This window comes from Elgaria multicarinata, chromosome 3 (genome assembly GCF_023053635.1).
Source record: "Elgaria multicarinata webbii isolate HBS135686 ecotype San Diego chromosome 3, rElgMul1.1.pri, whole genome shotgun sequence".
Lineage (NCBI taxonomy): Eukaryota > Metazoa > Chordata > Lepidosauria > Squamata > Anguidae > Elgaria > Elgaria multicarinata.
Genome location: NC_086173.1, coordinates 45,146,170 through 45,163,509, shown reverse-complemented (window position 1 = coordinate 45,163,509; position 17,340 = coordinate 45,146,170). Strand labels below are relative to the sequence as shown.

General features: G+C 41.9%; 3 protein-coding genes across 4 annotated transcripts; 1 reads left to right on the top strand and 2 right to left on the bottom strand.

Moving 5' to 3' along the window:
• Nucleotides 1-35: 35 nt before the first annotated feature.
• Nucleotides 36-5,808, top strand: TSPAN10 (tetraspanin 10). 2 transcript variants are annotated; one of them, XM_063120088.1, is made up of 5 exons: nucleotides 36-108; nucleotides 635-788; nucleotides 1,181-1,240; nucleotides 3,675-4,261; nucleotides 4,909-5,808. In XM_063120088.1, the coding sequence occupies exons 3-5, from the start codon at nucleotides 1,205-1,207 to the stop codon at nucleotides 5,276-5,278; spliced, it is 993 nt and encodes a 330-aa protein (XP_062976158.1). In that variant the 5' UTR covers nucleotides 36-108; nucleotides 635-788; nucleotides 1,181-1,204; the 3' UTR covers nucleotides 5,279-5,808. The 2 variants fall into 2 exon arrangements, with proteins under 2 accessions (XP_062976158.1, XP_062976157.1); XM_063120087.1 differs by lacking the exons at nucleotides 36-108; nucleotides 635-788 and having other exon boundaries at nucleotides 1,128-1,240.
• A 2,271-nt stretch (nucleotides 5,809-8,079) lies between these two features.
• PDE6G (phosphodiesterase 6G) lies at nucleotides 8,080-11,206 on the bottom strand. The gene is made up of 3 exons (XM_063123187.1): nucleotides 10,977-11,206; nucleotides 10,068-10,108; nucleotides 8,080-8,323 (listed from the first exon to the last, which is right to left on the bottom strand). Exons 1-3 carry the CDS (start codon nucleotides 11,120-11,122, stop codon nucleotides 8,247-8,249), a joined length of 264 nt encoding a protein of 87 aa, XP_062979257.1. The 5' UTR covers nucleotides 11,123-11,206; the 3' UTR covers nucleotides 8,080-8,246.
• A 4,552-nt stretch (nucleotides 11,207-15,758) lies between these two features.
• OXLD1 (oxidoreductase like domain containing 1) lies at nucleotides 15,759-17,209 on the bottom strand. Its single transcript, XM_063123186.1, has 2 exons — nucleotides 17,128-17,209; nucleotides 15,759-16,414 (listed from the first exon to the last, which is right to left on the bottom strand). The coding sequence occupies exons 1-2, from the start codon at nucleotides 17,197-17,199 to the stop codon at nucleotides 15,965-15,967; spliced, it is 522 nt and encodes a 173-aa protein (XP_062979256.1). The 5' UTR covers nucleotides 17,200-17,209; the 3' UTR covers nucleotides 15,759-15,964.
• Between the last annotated feature and the right edge of the window lie 131 nt (nucleotides 17,210-17,340).

Genomic DNA, 17,340 nt, shown 5'->3' with positions numbered 1-17,340 from the left:
GAATAAGTTTGGGAGTCAGGAAGACGGAAATCATTAACCTGTTCCCAGTCTTCCAAACCGTCCTTTGGAGTATTGAATATATGATGTCTGAATTGAACCATATATCTGGTGTGTTTTCGCTAACCTGCTTGATGAACTTCAGCATTTGATTTTGGTATAGATATTCCCCCCCTCCCTGTTAAATTACACTTGGACCATAATCTGCCTGGTATCAATAGCCTTTCCAAATAAATGTGCTAGATTAGAAGCTCCAGTATTTTAGGTTTGTGTAGGCTGGTCTGGGCAAGTAGGTGACATCTTACCTGAAAGCTCTGGTGTATGTTTTTTGACATGTCTGCAGATGCTTTTTGAACTCTAGGTAAATATCAAGAAGCCATCACTAGTACCTAATATGCCACATCAATTATAACCAATCAGAATGAACTAAATCCATTGCCTCACAATCTCTTGGAGTGTGCAGTCCTACTGATAAAGTAGAGGATTTTGGAAGATCTTGCTTCCTAGTAATGCAGCATATCCTTGGAGAGATTCATTCTATACTCAATCAACAGTTTAATTGGCTTTTACAATGAGGAATGTTTGACACAATGTTTATCTTCATATAATAGTGTTGTAGGTAATTTGTGTTTTACAGATGGGGAGCCAAAGCTAAGAATTAGCAACCTGCTTACAGTCACTAAAAAATTCAATGCTGAGTTGGAATTTGAAGCCATATCTCGGAGTCCTAGATCTGAATTCAGCCCTTGGTCACTGGAATGCAGATGTGAAGTTCGACACACTCTTCTTACGTAAAATGTTCTTCTGATATTCAGTGTGCCTCTTGTCCAACAGTACAGTTAGATTTCTGACCATATTAAAAATTCTTGGAGTATATATAGCTATGAAATGCATTCAGTTGTGTGGTATTATGGATATATAACTTGTAACTACTAACTGGATATGCTCTGAGCAAGCAAGACAAAGCCGTACTCTTTAAGCCAAGAAATGTGATTTCTCACATGATACAAGTTTGACTGGGTGGTGGTGGGGGTCAGTCCTGTAGCTCCCTTCCCATATATGACGTTAGTAGCTTTTTTGCTTGGTTAACCAGGAGAAGTGCAGAACTATTTCAAATTAATCACACTACAGCCTGGGAAACATGACGAAGAAACTTAGCACATTTTTAAATACTTTCTTGCAGGGCCTGCCCTTCCAGGGCTCCAAGATGGGAGATGATGAAACCAGAGCTTTGCTACCAAAGGTAATACTCAAGATTAGCATTGTGTGTGGTTTTCGTTTCTAAGTTTGCTCCTTTTTTTCTTTTTGAATTTATCGCATTCACTTTGTCCTTTCCATCAGTATTCTCCATAATTTTGCCTCCTGGCCATGATCTCTCAACTATATGGGGTGGAACATTTTCTAAATCTAGTTAAATTGGGCAACTGGAATAGGTACAACACTAGTCAAATCTACAATCTAACTCATAATTAACCTTTTCTAGGTGATATCCTTAGGAAGCACCTATATTATGTACGCAGCTCTCCAGGCGCTCTACAATTAGTATGTTAACAGTTTTCAGCCTTCCATTTGTTCTCCTTAAGCCACAATCCTAAACACACATACTACAGAGTGAGCCCCATTGAGCTTTGCCAGATTGGACTTACTTTTGAGTAAATGTGGATAGGATTGTGCTATTAGCATCTAAATAATGCGGGGGAAGTGTACGCTACTGAGTCTTAATATATTTCAGGTATTCTAATAAAAATAATTTCCAGGAAAAGCTTTAGATTTGTTTGAAAATCACCTTTAAATCACATTCTGCACGCTAATGATTTCTCCCCCAGTCAAATATTTCAATTAAACTACTTTTGGATATTTGGGGGCGGAGCCTTTCAGATATTTCACGCATGTAAAATTAACATGACGTATGATTTTTTTAGTTGTTCTTATTAAACGTAATTTTAAAAGCATGCAAAATCAGATCTCTATTGGTTTAGTGCAGTAGAAAATCCCCCAATTCAAAATTTTCCAGAAAAACCACATCACTGCCTCTCAGCTCATTTATTTTCCATAAGTTACACTTCACCCAGGCTTTTAATTGTTTTCTTTAATCTTGCTGCATTTTTATATTAATTTTAATTTTATTTTAACTTTTGTAGTTGTGTTTTTATTATAAAGATACTGTTTCAATTTTTGTTGTGAGTCACCTTGGAAACCATTGTTGAATGGTGGGATACAGATATTTAAAATAAATAAATCTCACTATATTCCTTCAGCAGTTTTTTCTCTTAGGACTCTGCCACCATCCAGTGCCAAGACTGGTACACCCAGGCCAATGGAGGCCGTATCACTTACAAAATTGGCATCCCATATCAGCCTTCTAGATTGCCATGGCTGAAGGAAGCTTTCTTCCTTTGTTTTCATATTTTCACTTATAATTTTTATCATAGATTGGAAATATCTCTCCATCTACATACACACACTGGTTTGCACATAATGCTAACCCATTGTTTGTTTCCCTATCCAAGATTAATTTGGCAGGTGATCGAACAAACTATGATTGGTTCCTCAATGCCTGGGTTGTTTGTGTCATGACTAGGCCTGTTTGCCTTAGGCTGGGGGAAGGAGTTTCAGGCAATCAATCAGAATCAGATTCTGAAACAGAAGAGACAGTGCCAGAAATGTAACAGCCTACACAGGGAGTGGGGAAGGTGACCCTCATGGGCTCTTTACCAGCTGGGAACGAACCTTCGCCAGACCTTATCACTGAAAACATTAAAAATACACAGTCTCTGGGAAATCCGTATTCTTCAGAGAGGGAGGGCACTTCAGGGCTAGCTGATCGTAGAGTCCGCCGCAGACTCAAACGGGTGGAGCTAAAGGAAGGCGAGAGAAGGTTGGCCTGGCTAGCTTCTCACCAAAGGCTTCTTCAGAACCAGCCTCCTTGAAGTTAAAGCATTCTGGAAAAAGCCTTTCCCTTTTTCTTGAAAGGACAATTGTCTCACTTAGTTTGCATATTTTTGCCTAGAGGAAAGTTCCTAGAGGTTAGACTCTCTTCAGGCGGGAAGAGATGTTTATTGCCTGAATAAAGCTTTGTAGATTACATGGCAGACCTCTTTATTGTCTCCCAATAAGGTGAGAGGTTTTGGGAAACATGACAGTTTGTTTCCCTTTTCCTTCATCTGCTCCGTTCCAGTATCTCAAATGCCTTTGCAGCACTAACAACAACCCATGGTTTAAACAAACCAGAGTTCACAACCCAACAACAAACCATTGGTTCTCTTTCAGGGTTGTTTGTGGTTAACACACTATGGTTTGTTAGCGCAAGTTGCATTCACACATCACAACAATCCAGAATTCAACAACCCATACTATGGGTTAGCCTTATGTGTGAACCAGGGCATTCCTTGCGTCTGCCTCCGGCTTCCTTAAGGTGCAGACATAAAGAATGAATCTTCACTGATGCTATGGTAGCCCAGCCATAACATAAGAATTTTCCCATTTTGATAAGTTGATCAAGAAAACTCCTCTGCCCAGCCCATTTCTCCATACCCTACCCTAGTGCCAAGGTTTTTCAATTGTACAATCAGGATATTCAAAGAGGGGAAATAAGATATATTGGACCTTCCTTTTTACTTTGTTCCCTATCTCTAACACATACTCTACACTTTCTTGTTTTCTCCTCTGTTGATCAGACAGACAAACTGGACATCTTTTGTCCATCTAACACACAAGGCTCTCCTCAAAATCCAAGCAGAGAAGAAGAAACTGGCTGCTCTTGGAAGCATCTCCATCAGTCTTCCCATCACCCTCTAGACTCACTTAGTTGCTGTGTTAAATACTTGACCTTTGTTTGGAACCTGGCATTCTCCATTACAGGATTGCTCATTTTGGCCATAGGGATCTGGGGTCTCTCTGACAAAGAATCACTGGCAAGTGAGCGGATAGCTTATTTGGGGAGTGACCCAATGCTCTTTTTTGTATTGGCGGGTCTAGCAGCTAGTACTATGTCTCTGTTAGGCTGCACAGGAGCCCTTTCTGAAAACAGCTGCCTCCTGAAGCTTTTTACTGGAGGAATCATCACCTTTCTAATCTTGGAAGCTCTGGGTGGAATTGTTCTCTTTTCTCTAAGACACCAAATCAAGGCCTCTTTGCAAGACTCTCTCATGACGGCAGTGCTACGGTACCAAGATGACTCAGATCTCCAATTCATAATGGATGAAATTCAGACAGGCCTGCAGTGCTGTGGAGTGGAGTCTTACCTAGACTGGAAAACAAATTTGTGAGTACAAACTTCCTTGGAATGTTCCTCTTGCCCTGTTCTATAACTGACTAGGAAGGACTGGAGAGCACTGATGTAGTAGGCCTTAATTCCAGGCATTTCTGGAATGGGACTTGTTCAAACCTCTGAAATGCTGATAATTCAACATGTTCTTATCATTATGACACAGTCCAAGGCCCATCACCAATTCTCCAGTGGTCTCTTGGTATCAGAAAAGCCTTTTATTTGGTTTTGTAGAGCCAGAATATAAAAATTGGCTATACGTTGAATGTGGCACGTCAAACTATTTAATCTGCTAAATTGTCAAATATAGATGAAATATTATAGGAGCAAGCCTGTGTATACTTGCAGTAGAAATTATTTAGAAGTTTACATGCTTAAGTTTGGACTGCTTTACAGCTGTAATCTTGCATATATTGCACAGATCCATGTCTCCAAACAATATGTCTGGCAGAGAGGCAGGAGGAGGTGCTTTACCCTTTCTTCATCTGTCGATTTATAAAAAGAGAGACATTGACAGACACACACTTTAAGCTGTTTTTCCACCATCTGGGTTTATTTGTGTGTAAGTGTCCTCTGCATGTTTGAATGGAGAAGCAAGGGTTGTACTGACAAGTGAAATTATTGTTTCTGTTGTTAACTTGCAGGTATTTTAACTGCAGTTCTCCAGGTGTGCAAGCCTGTGGTGTTCCGGCTTCCTGCTGCCTGGATCCACTGGAAAATGGCACGATATCAAATTCCCAGTGTGGCTTTGGTGCCCTGGTCCTGGAGGAGTTTGTGGCTCAAAGCACAATCTATCTTGGAGGCTGCGTTCCCCAGCTCAGCAGATGGCTTCATAATCATGCAGGAGCAATTGGCTTCTATTTTGTGTTTCTGATTGTGATTGAAGTAGGGAGCTTATTACTGGCCACTAAGCTCTTAGCAGGCATTGCCTTTGCTAGGACTCGGTATAACAGTGGGAGTGAAAGAACATATTTACTCTCCTATCACCAGAGACAAAGGGGATTTTATTCATGATCTTCTGAAGACTGTAAACCCAGAGTATTATAAAAACCCCTATTATCTAATACCAGTTAATACCCAGAGTAGGATGGGGGATGGAGGGCCCTTTGCTCTTGAATTTCTCTACCTTGTGCCCAGCCCTCTCTCATTCTTTCCTTGGTCCCTTGCTGGAGCTCATTCCCCAGCTCCACTCCAACTGTATCTTGTTCCATCAATGCCACCTTTTCCTTCTTCTCACCCTCCCTCAGTGTTTCTAAGCATGGCTGGAAAAAGAAGGAGAGTGGTGCAGAGCAGCCTGTCAAGACCTGGCCTTCATTTCTGGGGGAAAGCGATAAACCCAGCCAGCTCCCTTACAAATTCAGCAACTGGCTTCCCTTAACCCATTTTCAAAGTGAGTTTTTAAGTTAGCCATGGGAACCACTTCCATCCTGCAAACTGGCTTCAGAAAAAGAGGAGACAATGACTGGGTTTGCATGATTGCCACAGCTCACCATGGCTCATTTAAACCACAATGGAGCCATGGCACCATCCTGAATATTCAGGCTGGGCTTATTGTGTCATCCAAACATGGGGACCATGGGTTCTGTGAGGGTTAATCAACTCTTAGAACCCACGGCCTGTTTTATGGTTGTGTTTAACCATTGCATAACCTATGGTCCACGAGTTTGGATGACATGACAAGCTGCTGTTGCGGCATGAATATTCAAAATAGCTGCCAGCCTGTGCCACAAATAAATAAGCCACAGTGGGCTTTTGATGGTACAACCGACCCATTAACGGTGTACCTCCACCTATCCAAAGCGAATACTCCAATTTACATTTCTGTGCTGTAGAGGCAAAGCTTGTGGAAGACGCTCTCAAAGAAATTCTACCTATGTGCATCCCTGCTTGCCTTTCAGTAGGCAGTGAAAACTTATTTATTATAGTGGACTTTGGGGGATGCCTTTTGACTAATTCGATACTGTATTTTCTAATGGCATGTTGAGGCAGACTTTTGACTTTCACCGGGCTTTTTGATAGTGCAACCAACCCATTGACAGTGTGCCTCCACCTATCTAAAGCGAATACTCCAATTTACATTTCTCTGCTATGGAGGCATTGAAGAGCTGTATCCAGAGCACACAAATCTGCTCTCTTTTGGCATACTTTCCTTTCCTCATCACATTTCATTCAGTTGTGATAACAACTTGTATTTTACTTTAGTGGACTGCCATTCTTTGACTCTTGGTTCCCAAGCCCTTTGAAGGTGAAAAGTTCTTTGCTAGCACTTTGGCCATAAGAGGTGAGCTAGTTCCCTAACTCTACTCTTCTTGATTTGATGATAGCTTTTTGCTTTTCATTAATTATGCATTAGAGCAATGGACTCTGCTCCCTGAGTCTTTTCAGTTTCATATTGTAGCCACTCCAATCAATAACTCTTGGCACATAGTAATAAAGGTTTCCCCATTTATAAGGCATTGGCTGCCTTGTAGTGACAGACAGTGTCTGCATCTTGTCTGGAATCAAAACTGCTGTCCTGTATCTCTTAAACATGCCACCAAAGGGCTGCATCTCCCAGAACTGCCTGTAGTTTTGAAGTCAATTGCATAGGGAACACTTGGTACTGAAAGCAGAAAGGAAAATGACATTGGGGAGAATATCAGAGCTCCTTTAAGGACATGGTGGAAGTACTTGTCACTTTGACCTGCTGCTATCACAACCCAAAAACAGGATGAAAGAGAGGGGAAGAATTCAGTCACTGTTTATCTCCATTTCCTTTAGGCTCCTAGTATATCAGGCACAAAAGGAGACAGACCACAGCTTGCTCTGAAAGTGAGAGGATGTCTCTTTTTCCTCCATCTCCCTTCACAGCCTTTCAGAAGACAAGCTCATTGGGATGCAGCCCAGGTTGTACCTTTGTGACCAGGCTAGCTCTGAGGAGATAAGCTAGTGCAAAGGGGAATAGAGGCTGCGTAAGAGAGACAGAGCAACTTCATTCCCCAAGTGTTGCTTGGCTTCACCCTAGGTCCAATGTGAAGAGGCAAGGAAGTGGTGCACAGAGATGCATTGCCTCTCCCCTTGGGCTTCTTCCAGCACTGAAGGAGGAGAGGGTACATCCCACCATAAGTGTCCTGGAAATTAGCTGGGATTGGTCACCAAATCCCAGTTCATATTGACATAACATTTGTCTGAAGGAGAGGGATTTAGGTTCACTTACCTGGGAGTAAGTCCCATTGAATCCAGTGGGATGTACTTCTGAGTAAACATCTATAGGGTTGTGTTGTCACTCTGTTAGAGGACAGCTGAAACTTTTTTTAAAAGAACAACATCCCATAAAGCTGTATAAAATCCTAAGACAACATCTAGTCCACATGTGTCTTAGAAAGACACATTTAACCCCACCGCATTATGAAAATCCAATCTACTTAAAATGATTGAGACTATTCCACTGTCTTTCTATGGAAACTGTTTCCTCTCCTATATGCACAGTACAGACATCTTAAAATGTTCTGTCTTATTGCTTTCCACTTCAGCATTCCCATCCCATCATCCCCTGAATCTTAAGGTTCCTGTTGCAACTATAGTCTCCCTGACCTTTTCTCCCTGCCTCCCAGTTATATGTTTTATCTTAATAAGGAATCTTACAATATCTTTCATTGTTCGAGTCATCCACTTCTTTAAACCTTTTATCATCCAGGACAAAGATAAGAAAGAAGAGGGGGGAACTACTGTACATGTTAAGATGTCATTTCTCAGGCTTATTGGTGTCTTTTTGCAAGACTTTACTGCAAGGGGAGAAAGTTAATCACAGCTCTATAGCATGAAGTCAAGCCTAATGTTTATTAATTTGGGTTTATCAATTGCTGGAAGCCAAGAGCTGATGACTACTGGGATAATTAATTTGCAGAGCTAGGAGCATAGATAAAAGGAAGGTCACAGAAGCTGTCCTGCTGCTGAAGGGAAGGCAGACACATGCAGGCCCATTTCTGGCCTCTGTGTGTGTTTAGATTATGCCATATTGTGCCAGCTCATGGAGTTCCAAGTGGCTGAAGGCTTCCCAGGGGCAGATCACAGTGATATCTGAAAGAAAGAGAGAGCATCAAAGCCATCCGTATATGCTAATTGCCAGTAGCCATCACACTCCTAAGCTGGAATCTGCCCCCCAAAGCTAGAGCAAGCAATTGCAGGGGACTCTAATCACAAATGGAGCTAATTCTAAATAAGCACTTCAGTTGTCTTGTAACGGAATTGAGAGAAACAGCTGTCGGACTGCAACTGGTCTACTAACCACTGCATGCTCTATGGCCATAGACTCCAGGGTCAGAGCAGTACTTTGGCATAGCCATGAAAGAGAGGTCAGCTGTTGACTCATTGCTCAAAACCTCTGAGGACAGAGATTCTCCTTCAGTTACATGGATCTCGAGTGCTTCCACATGAGGCTTTTATTCTGCAACTACTCTGCTTCATTCATGGAATTTTTCAAGAGAGGGGGCAGTTGACATCATCTTCAATATTTAAACCCCCAGTCCTGTTTCTTCTGTCTTTTCTCTTGCCACAAAAAAATCCATTAAGGAGGGAAAGATGGAATAGTTCTACAATGCCCTTTGATTGGTAGTGATAGGAGTTGTCTCTCTGGAAGCACCCCAGGAAATAAAGTAGCCTGTACGTTTTTTAAACTTCTTGGGCTGCTGTTGTTATTATTATTATTATTACATTTATCTATCGCCCCATAGCCAAAGCTCTCTGGGCGGTTTACAAAGATTGAAAAGATTGGATTAAAAAGACTGAACATTAAAAATCCATATACAAAACTTAAAAATATAAAAACAGTTAACATTTGAAACAAATTTTAAACACTCAGCCAGGCTTTTTAAAGGAAACTTTTGTATATACTAATATAAATCTTTCTATTTGCTTATATGCAAATAACAAATACCTTTTGCAATGTATATTATATACATAATAGCAATATAAAATAAAAATATAATGTTCAACTCAGTGTCTGTGTTTTAGTTTCCATTGTTCATAAAACATTCCAAATTCCATTTAACAACTAAGTTCATATTCATATTTCTATCCTGTTCTAGGGTAGTATTCCTGTCCAAAAGGATTTCTGTGTGGTAGGTGCCTGAAGATCTGAGGACACACTGTTTACATACTGGATAAATAAGGTTACCTTTTTCATGGGGTGGTGGTGGTAAAAAGAAGCATCGTTTTCACATAGTGAACATGCTATATAGTTCAGAGGTGGGGAACCTTAGTTCGTGGGGCTAAATCAGGGCCTCTGGAGTTCCACAGACAGCTTCTCCAAAACTGAATTCAACCCTCAGGCTGAAAGAGGTTCCCCACTCCTGGTGTAGTGCATCCATGCACAGCAGAGTGCCAGCCTACTGTTTTGCACAGTGCTATATGTGGGAATGCAGGGTGTGCATGTTTGGTTTCTCCCTAGCTTCCCTCATAAGTTCTGCTGAGCCAAGGAAGGAAAGATGGATGGATGGACGGTGGCAGTGCAACATGGTGATTGGTAGGGGCAGCTGTGGAGATTCTTCTCACACCTATTTCTCTGTGTGGCCCTGATCCCTGGCCTGCTCCAAGAGCCATTCAGATTTTTAAAAATCAGACGTTGGCAAATCTACATGGAAAAGGCACGATTTCAGTTGGGAAGATAGGCATGGTATCATGCCAAAGATCCGGGCCTAAAACAGCTGGATTAAACTGTAGGAGTAAACTGCAAGGAGCCTGCTTATACTAAGGCTTGCCATAGATCTTCAGTTATTGTGATAAATCCATACACTGACAATAAATCAACAGTATTCTTTGGTACCTGTTCCCAAGCCTTCCATGCCAGGGATGTCATCACCAAATCTGCAGAGGAAGAGAGCGAAAGGAAGTGTACGTTTAAATTTGGGGTTTTTATCACTTGTGGATCATTACTCCAAACTGTGGAAATATAACCTCTTTAAAGAACTCCCTGTGTGTGATTTAAGGAGAATGGTTCTTTTTTCCCATTTAAAAGTTTTCCATGTACCTCAAGTCAACCACCGATTGCAATAAACTTCATGCCCAGCAGAATGCTCACCAAGGGGAGGTGGGCAAAGTTACCACAAACTCCTCGAGTATCTACACACAATGCAAAGGCTACACTTGCATTGTTTCTGCAGTGCCTAACACAACATTAGGTGCATTAGTAATACTAATAATTATAACAATTATTATTATATATAGTTTTTAGAGTTTTATCCAATGGAATGTATGGTATACTCACTGAGGTATCAGACCTTTCTAAAGTTTTAATTTTATTATATATTTTCTGTCCAATCATGCATAGGATTTTGCCCTTAGAGGAGAAGGTTTGAAGCAGGGTTCTGAAGTCCAACAGGGAATCTTTGTCTGTAGAGCCAGGCTCCCTGCTTCTGATCTTCAACTCCAACATGTGGACAAGAGGGAAGCAGAGCTGGCAGGGGATGCAACAATGAGGGTGGGGCCACTGAGAACAGCCCTACTTCCCCCCCTCACATTGTTCTGCTTGTGTGAGGTGAGAACTGTAGTGGGTGCATGTTTACTATAACTGGCCTTAGTATACAGAGCCTTGGGCCTAAAATGCTGGCTTTAAAACTGCTCTGGGACCAGTAGAAAAGTTGACTGTAACAGTGGTGGATAAAGAGGCCGATAGTAGCTTCTGGAGGAACGTAGAATTAACCCCCCTTCTCTCAAGCAACATTTCATCTCTCACCCTTGGATACCCTTCTTCGGTGGCTTGCTCTTGAACTGCCTGGTTTGCCTCTGCTTGAATTTGGGGGGTCCTTTCCTCGGGGAGACAGGCCCTCCAGTCACTCTGGTGGCTGATTTGATTTCTGGCTTGGGAGGTTCAAGACTCATGCTTGTGGTGAAGGAATGCCACTTTGTCTCCCCAAAAATATGCAGATTCCTGTGGGTTAATCTGTTATGTAGAAAAGAAGAGACAAAAATTATTAGAGCACGGAAAAGAAATATGTCATCTGCTGGACTGTGATTGCATCTCCCAATTAACCATCAATGGAGATCAGTAGAGAAGAACACCTTTCTAGATTAAAGAGGAGGCACATCTTTGATCTTAGGTTGGAGCTTTCCCCTTCTAGTTCTTGTTAGTAGTTCTTACTAGAGCGTACCATTTTACAGACCTCCAAACATGCAGGTTGGGTTCATTGTCATTCACAGAGTAAGGAGCACATGGTAAAATAAGCAAATATTTGCAGAAAACCAAACACACAGACCATTACCTCTTGGGGCTCTTCCTACAGCATTTTAAGGAACACAACCACAAGCGGACCTAGATGGAAGTTGAAAGTGGCTGGAATAAACAGTCTGGTGGCTATAAGAAAAATAAAAACTTAAAGAAGCTATTACTTACCGGATAGTGATGGTGCACTTCCTTGGAACACTGTTGCAAGCCTTAACAGTTGCTGTCATGTGTACCTTTAGTTTGCAGAAGCTCTAGAGGCTTCAAAGGGGTTGCTAGATTTATTGAGCTCTTCATAATAGGATTATGACTCTTGTTTTTAATCCAATGTCATCTTCAATAATAGGTACATTGTTTATGGTCTGTGTGGTCAAGATAGAGATACACATGTAAGGGAAACATTTTAAACATCATTATTGTAATAGGGCAAAATATCTGCCTATGGTGTCTCTAAAACCAGTAGAGAACATTAATTCCACATCATATCACTTTGTATGCCTTGTAAGTTTCTGGAAGGTTTGAATATTCTTATGCCAATTTCCAGAGGGGTAGCCCTCTTAATCAGAAATTGCAATATTCAAAACTAATTAGCGAACATTTTTTACTCCTTGAAAACCCTACTCCTGAACTTAAAACAACCATTCTTGAACACAGGGAGAATGCAGCATGAAATTTCCAGGTTGCCATTTATCTGGAAGTTCACTTCTAATATCTGGAGCCTGAATTGGGATAACAGGTTTTATCGCACTACAAGCTCCATCACACCTTGGAAGAAACGCTGGCTACTGTTGCTTCTCTGTGGACACTCAGTTACTTCCCGTTTTCAAACAGGAAGTAGACAAGGTGCACGAGGACCATTCAGTCCCTCGTGAACACACTGCTTCTCCCACACACAGCAGGAGAGAGCAGCAACTTCGGTTTAAAAAATATTTCGTAGTTTTTCTGGCTTTTCTTGTGGCGCTAGGAAGACCAGAAGGGGCAGAAGGCATGTGAGAGGCAGATGATGTCATGTGAGCTACCTCCAAGGAATCCGTGAGTGCCCAGTAATGAGCGTGCAATCAAACGCTTGTGGGATAGAGCTTTACAAGTGTTAATGTAATTGTCACTGTCTGTACTTTTTACATTTTATGTTACTTACAATTCCCCCCTTCTGATTATGCATGCCTGATAACTTACGATAACACTTCATGCATCTGATGACGAGGACTCTAGTCCACAAAAGCTCATGTCACACCAAATTTGTAAGTTTTTAATGTGGCAGAAGACTCTGTTATTTACATCAACACTGGAGCAACAAAATATTCTAAATCCTGTGTCTGTGCCTTCATTTTATATATACCAATATTTGCACTGCTGCTGTAAGCTACTTCAATTTGGGCAAGAGCAGCAAGGTTCAGTGCAAGAAAGACAAATACCCAGAAGAGCAATCCAAACATGAGAAATGTAGTTCTAGTACATCTATTTAGGTAGGAAAGAGGAGGCTAAGGAATAAGCATGGGTTGTCTAAAAAGGTGTGCAATAACCAGCTACTGGGATTATTATTGGGGGTTATGGCTGCAAGCAGGACTTCTTGAGGCATCATAGAATGGTGCAAACAGTACTTCCCTTTAATCATCACCTGTTTACCATTGCAGTGGTCACCTGATGGGAGATAGCTGTGGGTCCCAATGCTAGTACACTAGGGGGGGATCTACACTACTGCTTTAAAGTGCTTTAAAGCGCTTTATAACAGTTTTGACAACTGTTAGGGCCCAGGACACACTGCATATACAGGTTTCAAAACGTTTTCAAAGTGCTTTAAAGCGCTTTAAAAGCAGTAGTGTAGATTCCCCCCCCCCCCCAAGTAGGCATATTCCTAAGCAAAAGGGTCACCTTTGGGTTTACTCTGTACAGCTTGAAAACTCTTCTTCCCCCGTTGAGGAGGAAGAATGAATACAAGGCAAACATGCTCTTAGTAGTTCTGCCCTTCTTTTCTTTTTTAAGAAAAGAAGAAAAAAACAAAGTCTGACCTGTGTGTCAACCTTTGACAGCAGCTTGATGTGTAGAAATGGGCATATGGAGCTTTTCCTAGCATGAAGAAAAAACATATTCACTGGCCAATATCTGTCCATCAAGTTGCTGTAAAAAAAGAGCTGGCAACTTTAGTTTAAACCTTAAAGCTGGACTGTGCGCTTCCAAAAGTTGTTGACCTCCAACTCCTATCAGCCTCAAGTCAGTACAGTTAATAGTCAGTGATGCTGGGAATTGGGGTGCAACTTCTGAAGGGCCACACATTCCCCAGCCCTGCCTTACATGATCGGTGTACTTGAACACATTGTGCAAGAAGACCCACATAGAAAGGGCTGCCTGTGGGAACTCCACATAGGAACATGGATTAAAAGATGTCCGGAGTTCCTTTTTTGTTTTTAACATTCCTACCAACTAATCTTGGTACCCTAGTTTTATGGCACTGCACCAAATTAAACACAAAGCAACATTTTTAAAGAGTTCCTTTATAGGTCCACCTGGGTTGACTCAGCGTAGAACTAGTGTAGCTTAATCCTATTTGCTAAAGTCCAGCTAGATGTAATTAATAGAAGGTTCAGCAGTTCCATTAAAGTGACCTGCGATTAGGCTGTCCGAGAATTGCTTCTGACCAGGGGGGCTAGGAAGGGATAGTCAGTGATATTGTTCTGGCAGGCAGAGGACAAGGATGATTCATGTTGCTTTTCTAGAAGAGACCGGAGGAAGTGCAACATTTTGCACACGTGATCTCCACACTTTGAAATGGGGTTCAGGGATTTCACAGATAAGAAAATGCAATTGTTAGTTTGACCTTGATGAATTCACAGCCTAATGGAAACTTCCCCTCTTTAGGCTTGCCAGCTTTTCAACTGGTTTCTTTAACAGCAGTGATGTTTCTGTTCATTTGGAGAAAAGCTTTATCTGCTGATTTCTGCCCATCACGCTGCTGCTCAAGGTATAAGAACAGGCCAACCCCTTTTTTTCCAGGTCAATTGGGAACCATAGGCAGCAGCCACTGCTGCCTAGAGTTCTACAGGCTCTCACTCCATGTGTCCCACTAACAGACACTTTCCCCAACAACCACCGTATACAGAAATCCCAGTTCAATATCTGTGTTTCGATATACTGGAGTTTCAAGCGTATGGTCCCTCTTTGGCCTAGAGAGAATACACAAGTGGGTAGCCACTTGCACATCACCAAAAATGAATGCATAGACAGCTTTGCATACAATGTTCATACACTAATTTATATCTGTAGATGCAAATATAAAAATAATTACTCTAATTTAAATAGATATATAATAATGGAGGAGTCCAGACTGGTCTTCCCCTTGCCATGATGCTCTTCCTAGGAGACAGGGCGTGCAACCTTCCATTGGTCCTGTGGCCAGTGTCAAAGCCCGAAGTGTGCTTCCCTTCAGCTCTGCTGTTCCAGGGAAACCATAGCAACCTGTGCTTCTGTACATTCACCTATAGTGCTGCTCGGGACAACATAGTTAGCTAAATGAACCATGCATCTGGCTTATTTACAATGTTATCTCTGCTTGTTTACTCAGAAAGAACTCTTGCAGACATCAATGGAGCTTATTCCAAGTAAAAAGGGGCTGTGATTCAGTGGTTGAACATCTGCTTTGCATGCAGAAGGTTCAAAGTTCAATCCCCACTTCTCTAGGTAGGGCGAAGAAGGAATCCTGCTTGAAATCCTGGAGAGCCGCTGCTATTTATTGTCAACAAAACTGTGCTAAGTGAACCAAAGCTCTAACGCAGTATAAGGCAGCTTCCTATATTCCGAAGTAAGTGCACGCTGGATTGCGTTGCAGAAATGTTCCTGCAGCACTGAACTGTGTGTGAAAGTGACCTGTGCCTGAATCCCAGGAACCTTCATGCTTTAGCTACTGATAGAGGGAAGAGACTAATTGATCTCTGAGGGCTCATCCAATGCTATAGGGCTTTATGGGTGAAGCCAGGTGTGATCTAAAGGCACACCATACAACAACTTTGCTGAACCCAGGTAGGGATGAGTCTGATCAATACCTGGACAGAAAATCTTCTGGGGATCCTATTTATCCTGCCTTCCTTGAGTTCTACAGAAAAAATCAGGATATAAATGTAATAAATAAATGTGTGATACAAGAAGAGTTCACTTGGTCTTGGCTACCCCAATGAAATCAGGATTCCTTAGGTACAACTGAATACCATCCATGAGGCCAATATGATCTAGCTGTTTTGCAGGGCAAAACAATGTGAGTAAAATACAGTTAACAAGTCATATAACATAGAAGCCACATGATTTTAAGCACATTAGTTTAAATTTAAGTAGAATATTATGGACTCATATTATTGTACCCCACCGATAGGCCTGAGAATTCTAGAACTCATAAATCATTCAAAACCTGCAGCTTCTCATTCAGAAAGGACCAGAAATAAATAGAATTTTATTTTCCTTCAGAATCTGCTGTGGCTATGTGTGAGGTATGTTGTTGCATGTGCTAAACAGTTTCATTCTTTCTTCATGCGGAATTTGATTTCCATCTTTAAGATCATTTTTATATTCTCGTCCTTTATGTGTTCCTCCACAGCTGCTAATGCCTGATCTCCACCATCCTGGTAATATTTCAGAAGCTCTTCTGTGTAAGCAATCCACACACAGTTGTGGCACCCACTCATGCAACAATTTGTAGGAGGGAGAAGAGTTGGAGGCACAGTAAAAAGAAGCTCTTTGTCCTTTGGAGAGATAGCCTCCTCCTCAGAGCTAGATTCTTTGTCCATCAGGGAGGTGGCATTTTGCAAACCATTACCATTGGCATCTGCGTGGATGTCACGTCCACTGTCTATCAACACTGCAGGCCGCTTCAACGTATTAATTAACCTCTTATTGCAGCATCTGTCCTGAAGCGAAGGCATTCTAGTAGCACGATCTTGGGGGTGCCTGAACAGATATAAGCACTCCTAGCAAGAACAAAAGAAGAAATACATTTCAAGACTGATAAAAAATGTTCTGTACCATCCCCCCATTTCCAGTTTATCCAACCCATGGCCCAGAGTCTAAGCAATCCAGGATCTGGCCTGGTAGATTTCATTTATTTATTCTGGAAATTTGTAATTTCAGTGCAAAATTTGCAAAGCGGAGAACAACAAAATGACACTTTAATACCACAATAAAGCAATCAAATAGAACAGTGAGCAGAGGCTAAATAGGAGCTAATAAAACTCGTCACACTAAACATCAAAACCCTGCCTAAAGTCTATTTGAAAGAGCCAAGATCCTGAATTTAGCAGAGCTCATTAGATATTTTCTTCCAGGGCACCTTTTGAAGTGTATGTTGTTCCACATGCACCATCTTGCTCTTTAACATCTAGCGCCGGATGGCTGCATCACTTATTAGGATAGTGGCCACTACTGAGAGAGTATTCTCAGTGATTAGTCAGGCATCCCGTTTCCCTCCCAACCAGACAGGAAGGCAGTACCCCTCTTCCACTGGTTGCCTTCCAGATACGACTCACTCACTATAATGCCCATCATCCCCGCATTAGCTGAGGATGATGGACGTTGTAGTTCAAGACACTTGGAGAACATCTCTTTGATTCTCCCAGCGTGACATTTAACCCCAGTGACTGAGCTCACTTCGCCCTCTGACCTCCTTCCCTTTTCCATCTCTCACCTGCCCAGCAGCTGCTGTACCCCGAGACCCCACCAGCCCTCGACTACGCCGGACAGCGCCTAATAGCAGCATCTCCCTTAGAAGCTGTCCTAACAGATACGCCTCCTCTTCCCTTACGCACTAAGATTGACACCTGCCTCATCCAATAGCCACAGCGGTTCCTGCTAAACGTAGTTCTACTGTAAGGGGGCGTGGTCAGCTAGCTCGAACGAA